The sequence below is a fragment of the Prosopis cineraria genome, unplaced genomic scaffold (assembly GCF_029017545.1).
Source record: "Prosopis cineraria cultivar Desert tree isolate PC_DT_omini unplaced genomic scaffold, ASM2901754v1 PC3, whole genome shotgun sequence".
Taxonomy (NCBI): Eukaryota; Viridiplantae; Streptophyta; class Magnoliopsida; order Fabales; family Fabaceae; genus Prosopis; species Prosopis cineraria.
Window position 1 is genome coordinate 8,769,986 of NW_026555334.1, and position 25,365 is coordinate 8,795,350.

General features: G+C 33.0%; 4 protein-coding genes and 1 pseudogene across 9 annotated transcripts; 2 read left to right on the forward strand and 3 right to left on the reverse strand.

Moving 5' to 3' along the window:
• The first annotated feature begins 3,414 nt into the window (after positions 1-3,414).
• Positions 3,415-9,514, forward strand: LOC129307340 (uncharacterized). Of its 4 annotated transcripts, XR_008592341.1 has the most exons (4): positions 3,415-3,704; positions 3,851-4,449; positions 6,236-7,468; positions 9,199-9,511. XR_008592341.1 is itself a non-coding variant. In XM_054948270.1 (3 exons), exons 1-3 carry the CDS (start codon positions 3,555-3,557, stop codon positions 6,480-6,482), a joined length of 996 nt encoding a protein of 331 aa, XP_054804245.1. In that variant the 5' UTR covers positions 3,415-3,554; the 3' UTR covers positions 6,483-9,514. The 4 variants fall into 4 exon arrangements, 3 of the variants coding, with proteins under 3 accessions (XP_054804245.1, XP_054804246.1, XP_054804247.1); XM_054948270.1 differs by having other exon boundaries at positions 6,236-9,514; XM_054948271.1 differs by lacking the exon at positions 6,236-7,468 and having other exon boundaries at positions 3,419-3,704; positions 9,193-9,503.
• A 904-nt stretch (positions 9,515-10,418) lies between these two features.
• On the reverse strand, positions 10,419-10,958 carry LOC129305359 (7-deoxyloganetin glucosyltransferase-like). The gene has a single exon (XM_054945408.1). It carries the CDS (start codon positions 10,956-10,958, stop codon positions 10,419-10,421), a length of 540 nt encoding a protein of 179 aa, XP_054801383.1.
• Positions 10,959-14,284: 3,326 nt separating this feature from the next.
• Positions 14,285-16,073, reverse strand: LOC129307277 (7-deoxyloganetin glucosyltransferase-like). Of its 2 annotated transcripts, none has more exons than XM_054948202.1 (2): positions 15,516-16,073; positions 14,285-15,260 (listed from the first exon to the last, which is right to left on the reverse strand). In XM_054948202.1, the coding sequence occupies exons 1-2, from the start codon at positions 16,039-16,041 to the stop codon at positions 14,461-14,463; spliced, it is 1,326 nt and encodes a 441-aa protein (XP_054804177.1). In that variant the 5' UTR covers positions 16,042-16,073; the 3' UTR covers positions 14,285-14,460. The 2 variants fall into 2 exon arrangements, with proteins under 2 accessions (XP_054804177.1, XP_054804176.1); XM_054948201.1 differs by having other exon boundaries at positions 14,285-15,398.
• A 1,486-nt stretch (positions 16,074-17,559) lies between these two features.
• Positions 17,560-19,360, reverse strand: LOC129307190 (7-deoxyloganetin glucosyltransferase-like; annotated as a pseudogene).
• Positions 19,361-21,527: 2,167 nt separating this feature from the next.
• Positions 21,528-25,168, forward strand: LOC129306705 (uncharacterized). 2 transcript variants are annotated; one of them, XM_054947417.1, is made up of 3 exons: positions 21,528-21,898; positions 22,080-22,144; positions 23,349-25,168. In XM_054947417.1, exons 1-3 carry the CDS (start codon positions 21,778-21,780, stop codon positions 23,469-23,471), a joined length of 309 nt encoding a protein of 102 aa, XP_054803392.1. In that variant the 5' UTR covers positions 21,528-21,777; the 3' UTR covers positions 23,472-25,168. The 2 variants fall into 2 exon arrangements, 1 of the variants encoding a protein (XP_054803392.1); XR_008592245.1 differs by lacking the exon at positions 23,349-25,168 and having other exon boundaries at positions 22,021-22,928.
• The last annotated feature ends 197 nt before the right edge of the window (positions 25,169-25,365 follow it).

Genomic DNA, 25,365 nt, shown 5'->3' on the forward strand with positions numbered 1-25,365 from the left:
GATCTAAGAACCAAAATATTCAAAGGTGATTTGGGAACCAAAATACCTAAAGAATCATATTCTAGAGATTGGTGCTTTAGTAGAGTCATAGAACCATACACTTTTGAAATCAATGACATTGGCTCCCTAAGAGCTAGTGATTTGGGAACCATAATACTTATAAGTAATATGGGAACTAGAATGTTAGGAGAATAATACTCTATAAATTGCACTCTAGAAGAGTTATGGATCCAATAAGAATAAGACCACATCCTTGTAAAACTGAAATGGAACCATACCCTTAAATTGAGAAATAATGGCAAACATTATACCAGATCTCAAGATTTGGAATGTGATACTATAAGTATAGTACACTTATAAACTTTGTTACAATCTAGAAACGAGTATGGTGAACAAAGCTCTAAGGTGCAGGATAACTTTCTAGCCATATATTAGAACCTTGAATAGATATTAGGAACTTCATAATGCAATATAGAGCATCAAGAAATGATCCAATATGCTCTAGGGCAATTCATCATGGTTATAAATGAGTATTGTAAATGTTCTAAGCAAGAGATCGATGTAATATAAAGCCAAGATCAATAAGTTTGAGACCTAGCTTTACTATGAATGCTTTAAAGAAGAAATGCTTGCAATAAAATGGAAAGCTTAATAAAGAAAAGAATCTCTTAAAAGTTATTGCAAATCCCTCAAGAGTATATTCATTAAGCTTGAGGGGCACTCTTCTGTTAGCTATAAGGATGAACTTTACGAGGACGATGAGTCACAAGTTAACTCATAACTGTTAGAACCAATTAGCATATCTGAAGAGCTTAGGGAGTACTCTTCTTATAGCTTCCATGATGAGCTTCAAGAGGATAATGAGCCAAAGGCCTATTCATAGCCTTTAGAACTAGTTATAGATGAAGAGCTTGATGGCAACTACCTAAGAGCACCTAACTATTTTGGGTTGATGAATCAGAGGCAAACTCCATGCCTTTGGGATCAAATAGAGAGCAAGATCCACACTCAGAGCTCTTCATTAAAAATGAGCCAGCTCCTTAAGTAGAACTTTCACATAAAACTTTGATAATAAAGAGCTGGCTCCTCAAGTTCCATGTCACATACATAAGGAATGCTTGGAGATAAAACAATTCAAATAACCATACAAATTTAGCCTATAACAAACTAGGCCAAATTCGTAGGTTGGAAGCTATTATTTAGGCTAAAATATGAGTTTTGCCCCAAACGTAACTATTTGGGTTAAAAAGTATAATTTTGGACCAAATCCATTTAGGTCTTTCAGAAGGAAGGAAATTATGGAAAGACTTGGTCAAACATGCATTACTTCAACAAGGAGGCAAAAGTGGAGAAACATGGAGAAAACTGCAATTAGTGGCTCTAAAAAGTGGAGTTTGAAGCCATGAAAAAACTACCATTTTGTGCTTATAATAGGAGAAGCCACCACACATATATATGGTTGACAAACATTGCTATACACAATCTCTCTTAACATTTCAAAAACTTAAACCCCAAAATCTATTTGCTTGGTACAAAAGCTATGACCCTGCATCATTTTTTATTTCATCCAATGTGACCTCTTTTATTCTTTAGTAAATTCAACATCTTGCCTTTATTGTGCCACACATTTAGTAGAGAGCACTAAAATTCTCTAGCAAATAATAGAGCACCAGCTCCTAAAAAAAGTAGTAATAGCATACTAATGCTTTTCCTTTGACATTATTTATTTTTTATAATTTTTTTTATCATTATCAATATCATGGTTACTCTTACCATGTAAGTCTTGCATGTTTCTTAATCTTTACTTTTTCATTCCCTTTATCTTTAAGCACTTGCATTTGTGAAAATTGTGGTAAAAGACTCCAAGAATTAATTTTTGATTTCAAAAGTCAGGTAAATCGTACCTTTTGAAAACACACTCCTCTGGCCTTCTCATGCAAAAAACAATGGAAACATCTTATTTGAATCTAAAGATTTTTTTAAGAAAATTTTTTGCCATAGATTTAAAAATATAATATCATTTTCACCCTCATTTTAAAGTGCTTTCTAAAGATGACGAGCTTATATGCTATTGGCGGTAAGCTTCTTATTAAGAAATTAAATGTGACAACCGATTAGCTCCTCTCCACCTAACCTTTGAGGTTTGAAGACATAATGTGAATCATGGTTTTAAAATATTAATTTAATGATAGTTAGGTTTTTAATTAAATTTTATAAAAAAATGATTTGTAAATATTAATTTAAATAATTAAAAATTGAAATTCACATTAAAAATTTAAATATACCTAATTTGTAATTAAGATTTTAAAATTTGAAACAAATATTTGCAAGGAAACTTAACTTTTGTTAAATTGACATTATCGTATCTATCTATCATTCTCCTTCACACACACACGTGCGCGCACATGCGCAAGCATGCATGTCCACACGAACACAAACATGCACGTGTGTGTATGCACACACTTTTTAAGGGTTTGGGTGGTAAAATGAGGGTTTAGAAGAGCACGTACACGTGCGCACATACACACTTTTTTAAGGGTTTAGGAATATTTTTATCTTTCAACTATTTGTTCACACACACACACTCACTCACACACACTTTTTTAAGGATTTAGGAGTATTTTACCTCTCAACAATTTGTTCAGTTTTTAAGGGTTAAGGAAAATTTTACCTCTCAACTGTTTGTTTAGAAGTATTTGATATTTTAAATTTTCATGTGGTACAATTCTCTCTTAAACATTTAAAAATAGTGGATTGAACACCTTACTATTAAAAAGTTAATTTTAAGTATTAGTTAATTAAAGAAATCACAATAAAAAAGATTATAAAAAGTTGAGCTACCAAATGTGTATATTGGTTTGCCTCCCTCAACACAAAGTTATCTATTAAGAAAACATTTAATTATATCAATGATTTAAAAACTAGATCAAATTGTCGACCGAAGCCGTTAATAGCTCAGTTTGACTAAAAGATTGTTTAGAAAGTTGGGCAGAATTAGACCGTTTTGGACCAACATTTGAATCAAGAATCAGGATCAAATTTGGAATTAAATTCGGTTCTCAAAAACTGAACTACTCAAAAAATGACCCCTTTTTTTGTTTTTAGAAAATGATCCTTTTTTTCAATTATTTAATATTATGTTGTATTATATGAATTGTTCAATCATGACAATCTTAAAAATTTGGTTTTATTTTTAAGTTAAATAACGATTTCATCTTTACTTCTTATATTTAAATTATTATATGTATATATAATTTTTTTAAATTTAATCATTGTATTAACGGTTCAATCATCGTTCCAACTCAATTATACAAACTTTGAAGTATTGGCATTTTTGATTCAATATGCGGCCCTATTTAAAAAACAATGAACTATATTAATGATATCTTTGAAGGGAGGGTTTTTGTCAACGCAAACCTTCGTCACCATCCCAATTGCCTTTGCATTGTCACAAAGGTCATCTAAATTTTGGAAGTATATAGACATAAGAAGCGCATACTAATTATGCAGCTAGATTCTGATTTCTGGGAGTAGTTGTAAAGTTGAAACCAAACATGGCAAAACTGTTTGAGAATCAGGCAAGGCAATATGCAGATTCAAGGCCAACTTACCCTTCCCAACTATTCCGCTTCGTCGCCTCCAGCACACCCTCTCATCATCTCGCTTGGGACGTCGGCACCGGCAACGGCCAGGCTGCCCAATCTGTGCGCTTGCTTCTCTTTTCCTCTCAAATAATTTTCCTCAAATTCCTCATTATTCGACTCTCTCTTCGTTTTTTTTTTTCCTGAATAGATTGATCGATTTAAACTGTTAATGGCTTAATCATGTTTTGAATCCCAATTGATTCCAGTTAGCGGAGATATACCAGAATGTGATCGGCACGGATACGAGTGAGAAGCAGCTTGAATTCGCAGTGAAGCTCCCAAATGTGAGATACAAGCACACACCTTCGACGCTGTCGATGATGGAGCTGGAACAGACCGTGGCGCCGGCGGGAACTGTCGACGTCCTAACCGTTGCTCAGGCCCTTCACTGGTTTGACCTCCCGATTTTCTACCGGCAAGTGAAATGGTTGCTCAAGAAGTCTCACGGAGTAATCGCTGCTTGGGGTTACAACGTGCCACGAGTCACCGACGATGTAGACAAGGTGTTCGACGAATTGTACGAAGTGAAACTGAGGCCTTATTGGGATCCACGGCTTGCAATGTGGGAAGATAATTACAGGAACATCGATTTTCCGTTTGAGCCGGTGGCCGGAGCGGATGATACGGGACCGATCGAGTATGTGATGGAGAAGGAGATGGATTTGGGGGCTTACTTGAGGTATGTAACATCTGTTTCACCGTATCAGACAGCGAAGGAGAAAGGAGCGGGAGTTCCATGGGAGGATTATATTGAAAGATTGAAGAGTGCTTGGATTGAAGATGGATCTCATACTAAGGTTGCCAGGTATCCTGTTTTCTCAGAATTGGAAAGGTTGGGGACGGCTGAAAGTTCCCAAAACTTAAACCTCAAAATCTTTTAGGAATTATTGTTAATTAAGAGTAAGATTTTTGCTTCTGTTGGGAAAAAGGAAAATAAAAAAAAAAAAAATTAGAAAGAAGACTATTTGCTTTGATCAAGTTCATAGTTCATTTCTGTGACTCATTAGTATGACTTTCTTGCTGCTACCAGAGTTGATACTTATAAAAAAATTATCGCTATTTAACTAATAGCTGTTATTGGTCATAATCAAAGTGTATAATCATTATATGAAAATTATTTAACATTAAACTCTAATATAATTTCAAAATACGAGCAATATGATAGTTTGATAGGGAAAATTCTTGTCAGAAAATGATACTCTAGTTTAATTAGCTCATCTTGTGGGGTTTATATGTCAATATTCTATTTTAGTGATCTTCATATCCCATTCTCCCTGTTAGTTTTCATGTTTGACATTGTTTCTTAAGTAAGTACTGTTGCTTGTCCTAAATATGTAACATTTCTAACTATATAATAGGAATTAGAGAGAGTTAATTAAATCATTAGAGTGGTATAAAATTGAAATAACTTTTTAAGTTTATGTCGATTTAAAAAACATGACTTAAACAAAAGGTGATTTTGAAAAAAAAAAAATTAATACTCTACCTCTTTATTTATTTTTCAAAAAGTAATTAATACTCTCTACAAATCACAATAGAAGATATCTTTTAAAAACTTTACTTGGTCTAAAATATATTTATTGAATAATTTTTATAATTATTTTTGCAACTATACATTTACGTCATTTTTTATTTTTTATTTTTGAAAAAAATGATATATTAAAATTTTAATCACTATTTTCAAGCTTTTTATATAGAAGTATTTAATTTTAATGAGGATATAATTGAAAAGATATAAAAAAATTTTAAGAAATTAAAGTTTTAACTAGTATTTTGTGAAAACCCTAAACTAGGTATCAATATCTTATATTTTGGTTAGGAGGGAATAATGAATAAACATTTGTTTTAAAAGTGAATAAAGGTAAAAAATGTTTTTATTTGTCTAAAGGCTTGTACTTCAGCCTCGGCCTATTAGCCCAGCCCGTCCTAGTGAGGTATCACGACTCAACCGATGAACCTCATGGACAAGGGGCATGCCAAAGCTGGAATGCAATAGCCGTTGGTAGAAAGCTCAAATATTTTCAATGTTTTAATAGAACAAGATTACTTTCGAACTTTTTTTTTTTTTAAGGCAAGTTACTATCAAAGACAGTTTTAGGATCAAGTTAAGATTTAAATGAACAAAATCCCAAGACTCAAATTGCAGCAAGGCCTTCCGGGAAGTTTCTCTCCGTACTTATAAGAGAGATTAACTTTTGTGCTGGACGAGCTTCTACATTTTTTAGCTATATTATGCCCTTGCTTCTCTGAGTTTCCAGAAATAGAAGAGAAGTTTAGCGGGATCACATTATAATTAAATTGCATCGAACAGAACAGGTTTCGCCTTATACAGAGAAGACCGAATTAACATATTACATGATAACTATGTAGATGATCAACAAACCATATCAAAATTATAATTTTAATCAATGCTACTTTGAGATAACTAGATTTCTAAATGAAGATGTCCATGTTGATTTGTAGGAGATGATAAGTTCAAATCATAAATAGTTTAGAGATATATAATATATGCAGGAAAAAAAAACAATAAATGATCAGATGCTTGCAAAATTTTTTTTCCATGGAAAGCCTTAATTTTTCCCTTTGATCAGAACATGGTCGATCAGTTTCTCCAAGTTGATAGAGGAAGAACCAGTTGGTGCTGTGGCTTCCTTTACAATTTTCTGCCACTGCAAGACGTTGTGTCTAATCTCCTTCCCCTTCTCTCCTTCCATAAACTCATTGATGACTCTCTCCACCACTTCTTTGTTCACATTTTTATCAATCTCAACCCCAATGCCCCATTCTACACAAGCATACCTGCAGTTAGTTTGTTGGTCTCCGAAGAAGGGCCAATAAGCCATTGGAATCCCTGCACACACACTCTCTATCAGAGTTCCATCCACAATGCGTTAAGAATCCTCCAATTGAAGGATGATTCAACTCTCTCTTGTTTACCCCAGTTAGCTATCAGGCCTCTTTCTTTCGTCTCACATAGAAACTCAGGAGATAGAATCATCGAGCCATCCTTCACAAGATCAAGCCTTGTGATCCACAAGAAGTATTTCTTGCTGTTGACTAATCCCCAAGCAAACTCATGCAGTTGTTCTGAAGTCATAACCATGATGCTTCCAAAATTAACATAAATTACAGATTTAAGTTTCTTGGATTCTAGCCATTGAATGCAATGAGTCTCCTATTTCCAAAGATAGGAACCACTGGATTCCAATTGGTTGGGTTTTAAAATTTGAGCGAGAAGCAAAGGGACAGGCCCTATGGTGTAAGTGGAGGGAAAATAGAAGATAAAGTGTTCAGTGCATCATTCTCCAACTCATTAAATGTGATGAATATGATGACATTAGCATTTTGGGTTGTTTGTAGCTCATTGATAATGAAGTTTGTAACTTCCTCAATTTTAAACCAGGTTAAATAAATCCAATCAAATTAATTCAGTGTATTAGTAAAGTATGTGGTTAGAAAGGCCTAACAGGTGGGTTTGGTTTCAATTTCAACCCTAAACGTGAGTCTGAAGGAGAATTGGATCACTCAAGAATAGAAGAGGAAGAAATTCTGAATGGGAGGTTCTATGCCACGCGCCACAGCTTGTGGATAAGCCGTCATGGTGCATGTGTGGTAACAAGCTTGGGAGGTGCTTTTTGTGTCATACACCGTAACATATTGTGCGTCCACCATAACGCGTGGTCATATTTTTGCTGTCATAAGTTTGTGAAATAAAGCAAAAAACAGAGGAAAAATAAAGGAATACGAGGGAGCAGTGGAAGAGCAGTGCTAGGGCTTGAAGAATCTGAATATTTAGAGTATTTTAGAACTCCTAAACAATAAAGGTAAGCTTCCTTATTTAAATCCTTCTCTCTTCTTCTATTTTTTTATTGGTAGAAGTTAAAATTTGGTTGATAATTGTAATTTTTGGTTCATAGAAGATATGGTTCTAAATCTATTAACTTAAATAAAATTAATTGGAGTAGATTGATCTAAGTAAACTTGGTATTTATGATTATATGGTAATTGGTAGTTGAAGGGTATTAAATATTCGAAAATTCTCATAAATGTGTTGGTTGAAAATAATGTAGTTCCACTAATGACCATTAAAGAACTCAATGATATTAATGAGGGTTAAAGGAAGCTAAGAAACTTTATGAATACTTTTACATGAGTTAAGAATGAATCTTAGGCATTAAAAAGTGTTAAATTATTAGTGAAAAATTAGCCCAAATGTAGATATTGATGAGTTGCATTGTAAATGTTTGTCGAGTGACTACACTTAGCACCATTCTAGCTTCTTGGAAGCTTTGGGAGTGAGTATGTAAAAGGTGAAACTTTTGACCTTTCAAATGTTTGAGGTAACTGAGGGATTCTATCTTATACTTTTGTGTGTTAATTAGTTTGTTGAATAAAATTTGATAATTAAATTATGTAAAATTGATTAAAATGTAAATGTGGCTTGCTTTGTTTGAAAAGCCCACTATGAAGTAGCGATTTAATGTAGTTCAATAATTTTGAAATTATGAAGTTCAATGATTGTCAAAGTGTGAGATACCATGATCGTGAAAATAAGAGTTTAATGATTTGAGTTGATAGGAGTTCAATAATTTTGAAATTTATGAAATTCAATGATTGTGAATGTATGAGGTACAATGACCTTTTTGATTTACAATTCAATGAAAATATGTTTAGAGAGTATAATGATTTCTTATCAATGATGTTTTATGAGTATATGTATTGTAGAAGTTCAATGAATTGCAAAATGCTGGAGTTCAATGAAACTATTTATGTGGAATTCTATGAAGTATGTTAAATGTGAATTATTGTATAAATATGCATTGCATGATCATGAGAGGTAAGAGTTTACCTAAGAAGATGAGTAAAGAATTAAATCTATGTGGTAAGGCTTCCATCCAAGTAGATGGCTTGTCCCATTGTTTATATATTCATCGTCCCATTTGTTCAATGAGGGATTGTTCCACTTGTTCAATAAGAAATTCGAACATAACTAGCTATCCACTAGTTCAATGAGAAAGGTAGTTTAGAAAGTATGACACCCTATAATGTGACAAAATGGGAGAAATCGTGTTTCACAAGTGAGTTGGGTGAGCCTTGGCTGGGTAATACTCTCACAAGTGTTTAGATTAGGGAAGTCATAGATTATAAACTATCCCATTGTGTTTATAGCCCACAATTTCATGTTAGAAGAACAAAAAAGATATAAGGGAGATGTGATTATGCATATAGTGAGCAAGGGCACATAGTTTTCTGTATTGTGACTTTAATGATGGATATCATGAATTGAGTCTTAATCACTCTTGAGTAGATGCCATTTGATAGTGTGACAAATTCTCTTCTACATGAAAGTTGTTAAAAAGCATTATTTCCTAAATATGTGCTATTATGCCTATAAATGTGAATTTATACTCTCAAATGTTTTATATGGTTTGGAGAATTGATTATATTTTTCACTTGTATTTAAATTAATTGATATGCATTAGTATAGGTTAGTTGGATCTTGATTATTAAGTGGTTATACTTACCCCATTATCTTCAATATTGCAAGAAATAGCTCAAGAGGATTGGATAGAGGAAAGCAACCGGAGGCTTAAAAATGGGATTCTATTTAGTAGGCCTCTTTATTTTTGAGTCGTTATGTGTATCTGACAATTGAAATTGTCAAATAGGATTAGTCCATTTTTGGTTCTTACTTGCATTATATAATTTTAAGATGTAAGTATATTTTGGACCCTAGGGAGTGAGTTTATAATATTTGATATTTGTAATAGGACCAAAATACTAATGCAAGTAAGGGTTAGGCATAATATGTGTTGATTATAAAATATTTGTTGAAAAGTGATTTGAACTCCCCCTTGTATGTTTTTGATGTTAAGGGGTTGAGTAGTGAAATTATAATCTACAAGTGTTTAATATGATATAATACATTGCACACACTTGTTTTGGTGTCTTACATGTAGTTTAAATAGTGTCATTGACTATTGACTTTTGGTAAATGAATTAGACACTTAGTTTTGCAAAAATTGTTGAAAAAGTGTGAATTTTGAAAAGAGTATTAAAATTTTGATTGTGTAATAATTTGGTTATGAAATCAAAGCTATTAAGTTAAAGCTCAAAAAGAACTTTTTGTAAACACTTAGTTTGCGTCAATTGGACGTCAGACAAAATAATGGGGGGCGTTGGAAGTTTTACCAAATGCTATCAAATTGATAGTAAAATTTGCTGTCACAAATCGTGCAATGCTCCACGACGCATGACATAGAGATGAACATGTCGTGGCACATGTTTAACAAGCTGCAAAGCATGCCCTAGTTTTTGCAGAATCACTTTGTTTTCCTAATTCTCTAGCAAATGCATTTATATTTGAAATGATCTCATTCTTTCGCATATTGATGAACTCTAATTTGTATATTTTAAAGACTTGAAAATGGTTTTAGTTTTGAACATTTAAGATCCCCACTTTTTCACCCATTTGTAACTTAGCATTATGTTAATTATCTTAATCCAATCTCTTTATTAACTGAGATTTGGAGCTAATTATGGCTTAGAAGGAGGGTGATATTACAAAGTTCCAAAAAATGCAATCACCTAGATTTAGCATACTTAAAAAGCTAGGAAGATCCCTGAATTTGATGTTTTTCATGCCTGTAAGCCAATTTAATGTGGTATCCAAGTACCCATTTCTGAAATAACTCTCAGCTGTATCGATGAATGGAGTCACCAAATGTTATCATCAACGATTCATCACTTTAAAAATAGTGTTAGTGTTAGGGTTTAGGGGATACCTTTCAAGGGAAAAACACCCTTATCAAGAAGAGTACGACCATGCCATGTGCCCAGGAAGGAAGCCGCACTAATAGGGCTATAGATAGCAATAGGATGTCCAAATTTTTGAGCAGCTTTCACACTGAAGGTCATGGCAATATCAGAAAGTAAGCAAGAAACAGGTGGCACATGGCTATTAGAAGCATACTCATGAAGCCTCACAAGAAGCTTTGTAAAAGGAAGGAGGCAATTCTTTGCTGTAGATTCACAAAGAGAAGGTATCTGTTGGGTAGCATTAGCATCACAAGGAGAAAGGCCATCAGGGATGGTATCGAAGTGAAAATCTGAGAGGCCATCAAGGGATTGAGGACCTCTTGAATTGAGCAAGTGTCTCTGATTGTACTTGGTGTTAACGTATGTTATGTGAAAGCCTCTCGAATGAAGAACTTCGGCATAGTTCATGAGGCTGATCAGATGGCTTTGAGCAGGAAATGGAGTAATAACAACATGGGGTCTTGAATTTGATCCTCCTCCAAGAATATAATCCATGGTCTAGTTGAAATATGTCGCTCTATTTATGTCTCTTGAAACGCCTCGTTAAATGGGTAAAGCTGTACTTGCAATAGGTCATGGGGAATTGAGTGTGTGGGCGAAAATTATAGTTGGGATGAGGCTAACGTTTTGAATATTCTATCCACACAAAAACCTAATCTTCTAGTGCCCCAGGGAAATACGAAATTTTTGTTACTCATTTCACAAGCCATGAATGAGATGAAAATTAAAAGAATTGAAACTTTTTCCTCAACAAACAATACCCCAATAAAACCAGAATAGGAGATGAAAGTTGACATCACACAAAATATATATCGTTGTGAATTTTTAGGTGACACAATCTCTTGTATCTTATTTATAAGTTAGTTTTAGCATATTTTACTGATTTAGAATTAAGAAAACTTTTAAAACTTATTATAACTCTCTAAAAAATTATTAAGCTTTTAAATTAATCCTTATTAATATACATAATTTAACAATGTATTTTTTATTATCAATATTTAATAGGATAAAGTGAGAATTGATAATAAAAACTCAATAACATATCATATACTCCTTCAGTTCAAAAATGTAATGTATTTTTTGAGAAGTTATATGTTTAAAAATATAAATTATTTTTAATCTTTTGAAGTGTAATCATTATCTTTTTTTTTAAATGTTTTTATTAATAAATGATGTTATATTTATTGTAAGGTATTTAATAAGAAAGTGATAAATAATGAAAAAGGGGGACGGCATGGGAGAGGAAGAAGATGATGAATAATAGAAAAAGAGGAAGGGCATGTTTTTTTTTAATGTAAATTTGAATCAGATTCAACAGTCAATAACATATCACCCACTGTTGAAATCCAACTTTCAACACATCACCTGTTGTTGAATATAAAATTTTTTTATTTTTTTAAATTTTAGCTTTCAACAGCGAGTGGCTTCACCGGCTATTGAAAGTAAAATTTTTTTATTTTTTTTAATTCATCCTTTCAATAGTAGTTGGCTTACACTATTGTTAAAAGTTGCAATTTTTTTATTTTTTTTATATTGTTACTTTCAACGAGGGGTGGCTCTCACCTGCTATTGAAAGCCACTCATTGTTGAAAGTGGCAATTATTTATTTGTTTTCAAAAAAATTTTCACTTTCAACAACGGGTGACATGTCACCCATGTTGAAAGTCTTATATCGACTTTTAATATTACAAAAGTACCACTTTCTTTACTTTCAAGAAGGGGTGCATTGTAACCGATGTTAATAGTTTCTTGTAAAATACAAATTTTGCACTAATGATTGCCTATAATGAGAGGACACTTGTACATTATAAAAAAAAAAACCATGCATTATCCATTATTACTATCATGCTCAAGAAGTGGGAATGAGTAGGCTTTGATGATAAAAAATTATATTTCTTTCAAGATGTTAAGAATATTGGATAGACCTCTCACATTTAAATATTGTTATATAAACAAAGTTAGGATTTGAACTCATAACCGCTTGCTTAAATAAATGTAGCTTGCTTAAATAAAGATAGCCTCTACTACTTACAATAATTTTAGTTGGTATCAGATTTTGCTAAATAATAGGTCTTAAGAATGCTTGTAAAAAAAAAAAAAGTTCGAAGAATAAAGATTAGTTGGAATAGTGGCTCACCTAAGATCTTGGACCGGTGGGGTTTAAATTATAAAAAGCATATAAATTGAGAAGAAATCTAAAATTGACTTAAGGGGGTTCAAAATTAGAGGTATGGCTTGTGCAAATATTCAAAACTTATCATTCTTATTTGTTAATTTCCTCACAGCCAATGTTAATTTCTTCAAAGTCAATGGGGACAATTGCCCCGTGAAAAAACAGGCAGGTCCGTCGTTGGTTAGAACCAAATCAAACCATCCAAGTAAATCATGTATGTCACTAAAAAATAAAATAGATTTAGGAATGTATATTATTTATACATAGTCAACAATATAACTTGTTTCTCAAACTTCATACGACACTTGAGTCTAATTATAATAAAAAGGTATATGATTTTTTTAAAAAATAATTAAATATGAAAAAAAAGATGTGGATGAAACCTTGATGAAAATAACATTTTTGGCAAGACTTATATCCTTAATCTTATATATTTAATATATTTTTATCTAAACAAATCAAGACAAGCAAATTTTAATGTGTTAATAATATCAAGGAAAAAAACAATATCGGTTCCTATAGTTTTATTGGGTTTTTCTTTTAGTCTTTATAGTTTTTTTTTAATGTTTTTAATTCTTATAATTTTAGTAAGATTAGGTTTTTTTCGTTCCTATAAAAACTGAAAATATTAAAAAAATTATGAGGACTAAAAGTAACAACAACAACAACAACAACAACAAGCCTTTATCCCACTAGGTGGGGTCGGCTACATGGATTGCAAGACGCCATTGTGCTCTATCATTTATTAAGCTTTTAGAAATATTATTAATTAAGAGATCACGTTCAACAACTTCCAAGAGTGTTCTCTTAGGCCTTCCTCTACCTCTCTTAATCGGACTCAAAGTTATATGTTCCACTCTTCTCACTGGTGCCTCCCTTGGTCTTCTTTGTACATGCCCAAACCATCTCAACCGATTTTCTACCATTTTTTCCTCAATAGGTGCCACCCTCACTTTTTCACGTATGTGCTCATTTCGAATTTTATCTTTACGTGTATGTCCGCACATCCATCGTAACATTCTCATCTCTGCTACTCCAACTTTATGCTCTTGCTGTCCCGTTAGAGCCCAGCATTCACTACTATATAACATTGCCGGTCTGATAGCAGTACGATAAAACTTTCCTTTAAACCCTAAACCCTAAACCCTAAACCCTAAACCCTAAACCCTAAACCCTAAACCCTAAACCCTAAACCCTAAACCCTAAACCCTAAACCCTAAACCCTAAACCCTAAACCCTATAATTAAAGTAACATTCAATAAAAACTATAAGGATCAATAATTATTTTTTTTAATATTAATAATAAGAGTTTGCCATATAATAAATATAAGATGATTATGAAGCTTTCCAGAACATTTGCAGAAGGAGAAAAATATAGGATCCCTCTGTTCAGCAAACCGACACTGATGGGCAACTCGAAAGGCATGTTTGAGAATTAAAAGATGATTCTTTGCTCATTTACATTAATTAGAAGTTATCCCCATTGATAGGAATTTTCTTTAATATGTGCAATCATTAAACAATTGGCATACTTCGAGAAAAATTATAAATTTAAGAGAAAAAGTAAATTGGTTTTCTGCCTTTTTTTTTTTTGGGGGCCTACTGGGGTTTTACATTTAGGACCAAAATAACTAAAACGCCAGCAATGCAATTGCCTTTAATGAGAAGATAATTGTGGGTAACAAAAAAAAAATTTTTTTTCCTTATACACATGATATTTGACACGAGATATCTTAAACACATTTGAAACATCTCAATAAAATATTTTACCTCATCAAATAATAATCATTAACTTGTTACAAGTTTCCATGTTCAAACGACAGCTTAGTTTTTTGTTTTGATCAGCACATCCTTTATCAAATTCTCCAAGTTGATGTAGGAAGAACCACCAGGTTTTGTGTCGTCCTCGGCAATTTTCTTCCACTTTGAAATATTTTGTCTCATCTGCTTCCCCTTCTCTCCTTCCATCAACTCATTAACAAGCTTCTCCACGTCTTCCTTTTTCACATTATTATCAATCTCAAGTCCTATTTCCCACTCTCTGCACGCATACCTACAATTCGTTGGTTGATCTCCAGACCAAGGCCAACATGCCATTGGAACACCTGCACCGATACTCTCTATCATGGAGTTCCACCCACAATGTGTCAAGAAGCCCCCTATAGATGGGTGATTCAAGACTTTTTCTTGTTCACACCAGTTTGCTATGAAGCCTCTATCCTTAATTTTTGTGAAAAACTCAGGCGATAGAATAATTGAGCCTCCTTTCACTAGGTCAGGACGTATGATCCACAGGAAGGGTTTCTTGCTATTGGCTAAACCCCAAGCAAACTCGCCTAATTGTTCTAGAGACAAAGTTGCAAGGCTTCCAAAATTCACATAAATAACAGATTCAGGTTCATAGGATTCTAGCCAATCAAGGCATTTAGTCTCTTCTTTCCACATATTAGAGCCAATAGATTCCATATGGTGGTTGTGTGGGATTTGATTGAGAAGCATAGGGAGAGGGCCAATGGAGTAAAGAGGAGGGAAGATAGAGGATAGGGCGCTGAGAGCATCACTATCCAACTCCTCAAATGTGTTGAAAATAATTGCTTGAGCTGTTTGCGCTTTTTGTAACTCAGCTATAAGGAAGTTTAGCAAAAAATTATTTGAATCAGTTACCCTCACAAAACTTGGAAGATCTTTTAGTCTGACATTTTTCATTCCAGGAACCCAGTCTAGTTCAGTATCCAAATATCCATTTGTCAAATAACTCTCATCTACACCAAAAAATTGATCACTATAAGTTGTTGAAGATCTGTTCCTTCAAATGAACGGATACCAAGAAAGACACATATAAACACAAAAGAAATAGTGATATAAATTTAACAAGGTACCTTTCAAGGGAATGACATCTTTATCAAGAAGAGTGCGAAAGTGAAAAATACCCAAAAAGGAAACAGTACTAGCCGGCCAATAGATAGCAATTGGAAGTCCAAATTCTTGAGCAGCAGTCATTGTGAAGGTCATGACACCATCAGAAATCAAGCAAGTAACTCGTGGCACAACACTATTCAAAGCAAGCTCATGAAGCCTCCCGAGAAGCTTTGTGAAAGGAACAAGACTGTTTTTTGGCATAGAATCACATAGAATACGAAATCGTTGGGAAACATTAGCTTCATCAGAAGGAGCAAGACCATCAGGGATGGTTTCAAAGCAAAAATCTGGGAGGCCATCAAGGGCATGAGGACCTCTTGAGTTGAGTAAGCGCTTGTGGTTGTAATCAGTGTTGACAAACGTTATGTGAAAGCCTTTAGAATGAATCACTTTGGCAAGTTTCAAGAAGGAATTTATGTGGCCTTGCAATGGAAATGGGGTGATTACAACATAGGGTTTTGATCCTCCTGCTGCAATCGACGCCATGCTTGTATATTCAAGGCTTTGTTTGAAGCTGATGCTGCAGATTTGGCGATAAGTATTTGAAGTTTCAAAGAAGGGCTCCTCGGTCTTTAAATCATTCACAAAAAGTATAAGTCCACATTGCTGACTTTTCCAAAGTGGGTTTAGGTTTTTCTCATCTGGAATACTATGCGTGAAAGATAAGTCTTGAAAAGTCGCGTTTCTATTCATCAGCAATGGACAAAGATAACTCATAATCAATCAAACTTTTCTCTTTTGATATTAAAGCTGTCCGTACATGCTGTATTTGCTTTCTTCTGTGTCTTGCGAGGAAATTTAAGAGTTCTGAAACAATTTGGCTTTGGATTTGTGTTCAGAGCTTTTGACAAACGATGGAAATGGTTTGGTATGAATTTATACATTTGTCGGTTGCTCAAGAGAGAGAGACCAAATTAAACTTGATACTACCAGGTTTTACGTACTTTATACAGCATGCTAAATAAGTCCTAAGAATAAAGATCAGTTATAACTTTAAGAACCAAATCAAATATCAATATAAAATAAAATAAATTTCAGAAGTTAGTGTAACGTAACAATCATTAGGTGTTATCATAATTGTAAATCTATCGAGTTAACTCTATGAATTTAATATTTTTATCTTTTCAGCTTATAAAATTATGTTAACTCACTCATAAACTCAAATTAAATATAAAGTTAATTAAATTTATGAGTTTACTATTTTTATATTTTTAACTTACAAAATTGTGTTAACTAATTTATAAATTCAAATTAAAGCTGGTCAAATTTGTTAAGCTCGTCACTTTTTTTTTTTTTTGAATTGAGCAAGTTAAGTATATATTATAGAGAATTCAGTTCATAAAAAGTTATAAGATTTGGTTCAAACAAAAAAAAAATTCAAATGCAAAAACTAATATTAATAAAAAAAGAAAACCAAAATTACCAAAAATAAGTTCCCCCATTTTAAATTTTTTATGTTTTGTATATGATAATTGATCAATGTAGATGGGTTAAATTTCAATGATTTATATTTTTAATATATTTAAATTAAATTACAATCATATTTTAATGGTTATTTATTAATAGAGGTAAAAACTTACAAGTTTATGATTTAAGTTTGCGATTCGAGTTTACATTTCTGTTATGAGTTTGTTCAAACTCACGAGTTTAACAATTGTGAGTGTTATAATTTTTCACATTCCCATAACATTTGGTGGGATCCAAGATAGGTAGAGAATAATATAGAAGATAAATTTTTATTAAAATATGAAATCAGAATCTATCTTCATAAATTAATAAAAATGAAAGAAAATTTTTAATAGAAGATGAGGAAGAATTTTAAACTCATACAACTAATAAAGCTAAAGGAAAATCTCCATTTATAAAGATAATGATTTTATTTCCATATGCTTTCTACATGATATGTGCTTCACTATATATAGACAGAAAAATAACTAATAATTCCTAAAAATATTCCCTTTAATCTATAACTAAGATAATGGGAAATAACTACCTGAAAAATAAATAAATAAATATAAATTCTGACTTAATTTCTAAATACCATAACCCACAACTCCTAAACTTAATGACCATTCAACAAAATAGAAAAACAATCTAAAAATATTATTAAACAGGTAATATATCTAAAATAACTTGAAAATAATAATTGTTCCTCATATCTCTCTAACTCTCCCGCATCACTTGTTATCCCATATTAATCAATGCTCTATCAACACCTTAGTTTTTTGTTTTGATCAGCACATCCTTAATCAAATTCTCCAAGTTGATGTAGGAAGTACCACCCGGTTTAGTGTCCTCCTCTGCTATTTTCTTCCACTCTAAAATCTTTTGTCTCATCTTCTTCCCCTTCTCTCCTTCCATCAACTCATTCACAAGCACCTCCACCTCTTCTTTCTTCACATTATTATCAATCTCAAGCCCTATTTCCCACTCCTTGCAAGCATACCTACAATTTGTTTGCTGATCTCCAACCCAAGGCCAACATACCATAGGAACACCTACACAAATGCGTTCCATCATGGAGTTCCACCCGCAATGTGTTAAGAAGCCTCCAATAGACGGATGGTTCAACACCTTTTCTTGTTCACACCAGCTGGCTATGAAACCTCTATCCTTAGTCTCTCTTAGAAACTCAGGCGATAGAATTATTGAGCCTCCTTCCACAAGGTTTGGTCTTATGATCCACAAGAAGTGTTTCCTGCTATTGGCTAAACCCCAAGCAAACTCCTACAATTGTTCTGGAGACATAATCACGATGCTTCCAAAATTCACATAAACCACAGATTTAGGTGCCTTGGCTTCTAGCCAATCGAGGCACTGAGTCTCTTCTTTCCAGAGATTGGAGCCAATGGATTCCAATTGGTGGTTATGTGGGATTTGAGTGAGCAGTAAAGAGAGAGGGCCAATAGAGTAAAGAGGAGGAAAGATAGAGGATAGGGTATTAAGGGCATCACTCTCCAACTCCTTGAATGTGTTGAAAATGATTGCTTGAGCTTTCTGGGCTCTTTGTAGCTCAGTGATAAGGAAGTTTAGCATGAAATCACTTGAATCTATTACCCTAACAAAACTTTGGAATATCTTTTAGTCTAACATTTTTCATTCCATGAAGCCAATCTAATTCAGTATCCAAGCATCCATTTGTCATGTGACTCTCATCTACACCAATACAATGATCACAATAAGTAGTTGAAGATCTAATTACTTCAAACAAATGGACCATAGACAAAAGAATATAAGTAGTGACATAAGCAAGCTAAGATACCTTTTAGGGGAATGACACCATTATCAAGAAGAGTACGAAAGTGAAAAGCAACCAAAAAGGAAACAGTGCTGGCAGGCCAATAGAGAGCAATAGGAAGTCCAAATTCTTGAGCAGCATTCATTGTGAACGTCATGATCCCATCAGAAATCAAGCAAGTGACTCGAGGCACAACACCATCAGAAGCAAGCTTATGAAGCCTTGCGAGAAGCTTTTATTTTGCATAGAATCACATAAATAATGAAATCGTTGGGCATCATTATCATTAGCATCAGAAGGAGGAAGAGCATCAGGGATGGTTTCAAAGCGAAAATCTGGGAGGCCATGAAGGGCTTGAAGACCTCTTGAATTGAGCAAGCGCTTATGGTTGAACTCGGTGTTGACATATGTTATGTGAAAGCCTTTAGAATGAAGCACTTTGGCAAGTTTCAAGAAGGAATTTATATGGCCTTGTAAAGGAAATGGGGTGATTACAGCATGGGGTTTTGATCCTCCTCCGGCAACCGACGCCATGCTTGTGTCTTCAAGGCTTTGTTTGAAGCTGAGGCTGCGGATTAGGCGATAAGTAAGTGAAATTTCAGAAGGGTTCATCGATCTTTATATATAGCATTAAAAAAAAAAAAAAAAACAGAGAGAGAGAGAGGCTATTATATTAGTCCACAATATATACAGAGGTTTTCAAAGTTGGCAGGTTTTGTCTCATCTGGAATAGTACATGTGAAAGAATAGAATTTGATAGATGAGCGGAGAAAAGTCGTGTTTTACGTATTCGTCAGGATCGGTCAAAGACGATCGATGATTCATAATATTGGGTGAAGCCAACTTAGGTTTCAATATCATCAAGCAAATTTTTTCCCCCGCTTGATAGTCAAGCGGTCAAAACAATGGTCGTATATACTGTATTTGCTTTCTTTTGCGCGGAAATTTAATGCTTGCTAATTGGCTCACAAAGCAAAAATAGAAAGGAGAGATGTGAAGAGAGAAAACAGAAAGAAAAAAAGAGTAGATGAATGTAATTTTCTAGAAGAAATAGGAAGAAGAATTTTTTTTAATTTCATATACACAATAATAATCTTGTTATTTATAAAAAAATATTTATATATATTAAAAAAATATAACTGTAAATTTCAATTTTGTTCAATTTTAATTTTTATTTCTTAAATTAATAAATATATAATAATTTAAATTTTAAAGTTGAAGAAAAATTAGGATGAAAATGGATGGAAACAATAGTGAACAACAAAATTTATGGATAAATTTAAAAATTAAATTTTCTCTTCAAAATCTTCACATATCTAGAAAAAAAAAATATTTAAAATAAAAATATATAATCTTATATATTATTTTCTTCTCAATTTCATCTTCTTTTAATTTTTTTTCTCCTTTCATTTTCCCCCCTTTTTCCTCCCCAATACCTTGCGCGGCTGTCTTGGAAGTTTGTGTCCAAAACTTTCCAGCTTTCAATGGTTTGGTTCGTTGAATTTATTAACATCACATCCCCAAAGGGGATGAGGCTTGCATAAAGGCACGCATGAGCAATTTAAAAAAAAGAAAGAAAGAAAGAAAGATTTTTTTAAAATATCTAAAAATAGTGGGACTTAAATTTAAAGAAAATTTCAGTAAAGGACCTTAATAAGAGATAATAAAAAAGAGGGCCCTCAAATTTTTAAAATTTTACTAAAGGATTCTTATGGAATTTTGTTTCAATTTATGATAGAAATGACAAAATTATTCTCATTTAAATAAACAACATAAATAATTTATTTATTCTTATACTGTCTGTTATTTGTTTACTTATGGAATATTATTTATTTTTTTATTTCACTTGTTTATAACTTTAATTTTACTTAATTTCATTTTAAGTGATGGTTTTATGATGAGACGACTTATTCGTTCTCATATTGTATGTTGTTCATTTGTTTATGAAATGTTATTCATTTCCCTACTTTACTTGTTTATGACATTGAAATAAAATTAAGTGAAAGTAAGATTGTAAACAAGTGAGATAGGAAAACGAACAATATTTTGTAGATAAATAAACAATATATAATAAGAAAACAAATAAGTTATTTATGTTATTCATTTAAATGAGGGCAATTTTATCATTTTCATTGCAAATTTGAAAGAAATTCTGTGTGAATCTTTCAGTAAAATTTTAAAAATTTAAAATTTTTTTTTATTATCTCTGATCAAGGGCCCTCACCAAAATTTTTTTTTAAATTTAATTTAATTTAGATTATTTGGAAAGATAAGAGTCGTTGAGAGAAGCCTTCTCTACCTCTCCTTTGAAGCAGAGAAAAATCTGGACCGTCTAAATTTAATAATTTTATTTTTATTTTTTCTTTATATTTTTAAATTATAAAAATTTTAAATTTTTTTAATAAATATACTAATTAATCTGAAAGTCTATATTTAATATAGATGCTTTAAATTTAATATAAAAAATTTAAATTAACTTTTCAGATATATTCTATGAACAGTGTAAATATATTCTGAACAAAACAATAAATTTATTAAAATAATTTAAAATTAAATTTAAATTATTTATATTAAATTTGGACTGTGAGATTAATAAATATATTTATTAAAATTTTTTTAAAATTTTTATATATTTTTTAATTTAAAAATATAAATAAAAAATAAAAATAAAAATATTAAATTTGAATTGTTGAGGTTAAATCTGGGTGCAGATTTTCCTCTGCCTCTTGAGGCAGAGGAGGAGAAGCCGACTCCGGAAAGATAACCGGGGACCGGGTTAAAAAGTAAAAGAGGAAAACGGCGGGGCTCACGCTCGCCCACACTTACTCAAACCGTGTTCTCTCTTCTTTTCCTCTCTTCGGCGCCCCCTCCTCTCTGCCTCCCCCACCTCCATCGTCATATCTGTGTCCTCTTCGGAGCCCCTTCTCCGGTAGAAACCACCTTGGGCATCGGTTGCTTTGGTCGGTGCTGGAGGCAACGTGGCTATGGGTCGTGAAAATTGGGAGAAACTGATTCAAGCGACGTTGAAGAGGGAGCAGCTGAGAACCGCCGGCCAAGATCGTGGGACCAAAACCCCAAATTCCCAATCAACGGCGTCGTGCAAAGGTCAGAAAACATTGATCTGTTCTACTAGTCAACTTTTCTCAACTTCTCTGGTGATCCTAAACCCTTAAAAATGCCACATTACGCCGCCCCGGCAACTGAGTTGAAGTCTGAGAATGTGGCAGTTTTGGCGAAGGTGGATGGAACGGAGGAGAATTAATTGGCTCATGGGTACGATTTTCAGGGATTCCCCACTGTCTACTTATTCGTCGATGGGGTTCACGGGTCTCATACTGGTCAGAGAATCAGGCAAGTCTGTTCAATTGGAAAAGAAGTGTCTTTAATAGTTAACTTTCTTTGATATCTTGTTTGCCTTGATTCTTTTCTCCAGACACTGCTTTGTTGTCAGTGATATTGTCTCGCACGCAATATTAGTGCATACTTAGTTCTGTTCCCCCTGCTGCTTATCTACCTGTTTAATGGCTTGTATTAGTGCTGCTTGTTGTTGGTAGCCTTGAACTTCATCTTCGGGAACGCTGTTTCTCTCTTTCCCTTTAGTGTTGATGGAGGAACGGGTAGAAATTTAGCAGTTACTGGACTGAGAATCTAATTTGATTAGTATATGAACTTGTAACCGTTATTATTGTTAAAAACCTCGTATCAGCTGGGATTATTTTATTCTTGTTGTGTGTCTTCTTCCTTTTTGTCTCATTATCATTGAATATATTATCTCCATAAAATTTAGAGCTGTAATATGGGTTCCCCTAACTCGCAAAATTGTGGCGGGTTGGGTTGGAGAAAACGGTTGATTTAAACGCAGGGCCAGTTTTGGCCGCACCGCATAACTTGGACCATTTTGATATATATTTTTAATATGCCCAATGAGAATCCTAAAATCAAAAAAGTTATTATTTACATGCATAGCTTAAGAAAAATCGGAAGTAGCCAGTTTCATTTGACTGGAGTAGATGTGCGAGTAAATCAATTACCTTGTCGGTAAAAAAAAAAAAAAAAAAATCAAATACCTTGATTCCTTTTTATCTGTTTGAAGTTGAGTTGTTAAAATATTACTCCTTGATTTTATCGTCTACATTAAATATTTTAAAGCCTAAGAAAATTCGATTGGAATTAAGAGGCTCCAGTTGAAGAGAATTCGTGAATTTCAGATGATACCTTTAAATATAAAAGAGACATTATTATTATATTTATATTTTATTAATTAGCGTCTATATGCTAAAAATAATTAATACTGAATTTGTAATTTTTAAAATTGAAAAAAATTATAAAAAATTATGTTTTATTGGTGGGTTAGTCCACCAATCCATCATCCCACTGCGAGTTGGCAGGTTGGCAGAAATACAACCCAGAAGAATGCGGGTTATGCTAGCCTGTCCTGCCAAACTTGCTCCAAGTCAGCCTGCAATCTGTGGGCTAGTCCATATTACCAGCCCTTAAAATTAATTAATTTTTGTTTTGGAGTGTAAAATTAGTTATTTTTAAATTTACGATGCAGGTCATACGATGCTTTGCAAGGAAGCCTGTCACAACTCAGTTGATCCCAGCCCTTGGTGTCATTACCATCTTCCGAAGCTTCATCTGGGTCATCTGGTTCCATTTATGTTTACAAAGAAAGTAGAGTTTGTGTTCGGCAGTTATGAGAGAAAAAATCAATCAGTATATAGAGATATAATTCAATTGATCCTGTAACAAAGAGAAACGGAAGTTTGTAAATTAGCATATACTTTTCAAATTTTTTGACTGAAGAAAATGAAGAATTACGTTAAACCGTTCTGGTTTTAAAAGGTGTTAACGTTGTTGAAAGTGTGTCTAGGTATTTGCAAGATGCTTTTAAGGTTCCTCTCATTATACAACTCACGGATGATGAGAAGTTCTTGTGGAAAAATCTCAGCAAAGAGGAGAGCCAATGACTTGCCCGAGAGAATGCTAAAGATGTTATTGCTACAGTTTTTATATTGCCGAGACTTTTATTTTCTGATTTCTCTGATTTTGATTTGTGGGCGGCTGAGTGAGACATGAGTGCAGCTTTGTCCTGATGATATATTCTCAAGTATGCTTTCACGAATTTAAGATGTTTTATCCAATTTTATATCATCTACGGTTTTAGGAATTTCATTGGTATGAATCTATATATATTCTGGAATCTTGCTGCCAATGAGGAACTGATTTTGACCAAAAAATTGACAATGCTTAAATGATGTTCAATCATCTGGGAGCATCTTGGAAATTGAAATGACAACAAAAAGACTGTTGCACTTTCCTCATCATTAGTAGTTCTTGACATCTCAAGTGCAATTTGCGGTTGGTTGATCTTTATGGAATGTGTAAAGATGAAAATCATAGGTGTAGGAAATCCATTTAGTTTATTATACAATTCCTCTGTATTCAATTTTTTTCTTTTAGAAAAAGAATTTGGTTGCTGGATGATTAAGCTTGTTCCATTACAGCCTTTCCTGCTCTGGTTGTCATGTTGAGCCTCTGAAAGGTTTCATTTAGCTATAATTATCTTTGTATTTCCCTTTGATCTGGTTGTTGGTATTCTTCAAGTTATCCACTTGCTAATTTTGGTGCAAAAGTTTTTCCATATCAGCAAAATTTCCACCGCAATCTGATTCTTCTTAATTTGTCCGGAACACTGAACTTAACGTGTACAAGCATGTGTGTGTGTGTGTGTCGGGGCAGAAAGCGTGGTAAAAAAGCAATTTGCGTGTAACAGATTTATCCCTCATGTTAAAAAATGGAAAAGTTGCTTTTCTAGATTCCTTTATGTTTGATCCTGATGGAAATTTGGAAGTTATTATGTAGGCTTCATTTCTTCATACAGGCTGTTCCGTCATTTTCCAGTTCATTCCTCTCCTTTTTGGGGGCAAAGCGAACCTCCGTTGCTTGATTCCTTGTCCAAAGACCAGGTTTGTTTGTTATAAAGCATTTAGGTGCAAGTTATCAATTTTATTGCAAACTGAATTTTCTTATATGACACAATATATTAATATCGGATTAGATCTACTTTTTTCTTGTAAACTTCTTGTATTGGATATCATTATGTTACAGTTACCTTAGGGGTGGCAATAGCATTTGGGCAGAGTGAACAAAATGCAATATTTAGTTATCTACAATACAAATAAGCCAGGTCACAGTGAGGGTGGTATAAGGTATTATCTATAATTCTTTTGGTATTTCCGTGCTCCTAGCTAATATCAGGTAACAGATAATGTGCTTGTGTGCTTAGCGAAGTTCTGATTCGATATTCTCTTTGTACTATACATTATGTACTGTTTTCAAATCAGTAAAAATAAATATGAACTTTGTTGATCATGGTTTATTCTTATTTATGGATGCTAAAGGTGCTAACTTTGTTGTGGTTACTGGTAGTGACTTTAATTTATTTTAAGATTATTAAAATTCATGTAATGATAAAAAAAATAGGGACATTTTGTTGTTTGGATTGGAGGTAATTTGATTTATTTTTAAATCATGTCCAATCCAAAAAAAAATGTCTTTATTCTTTTAAA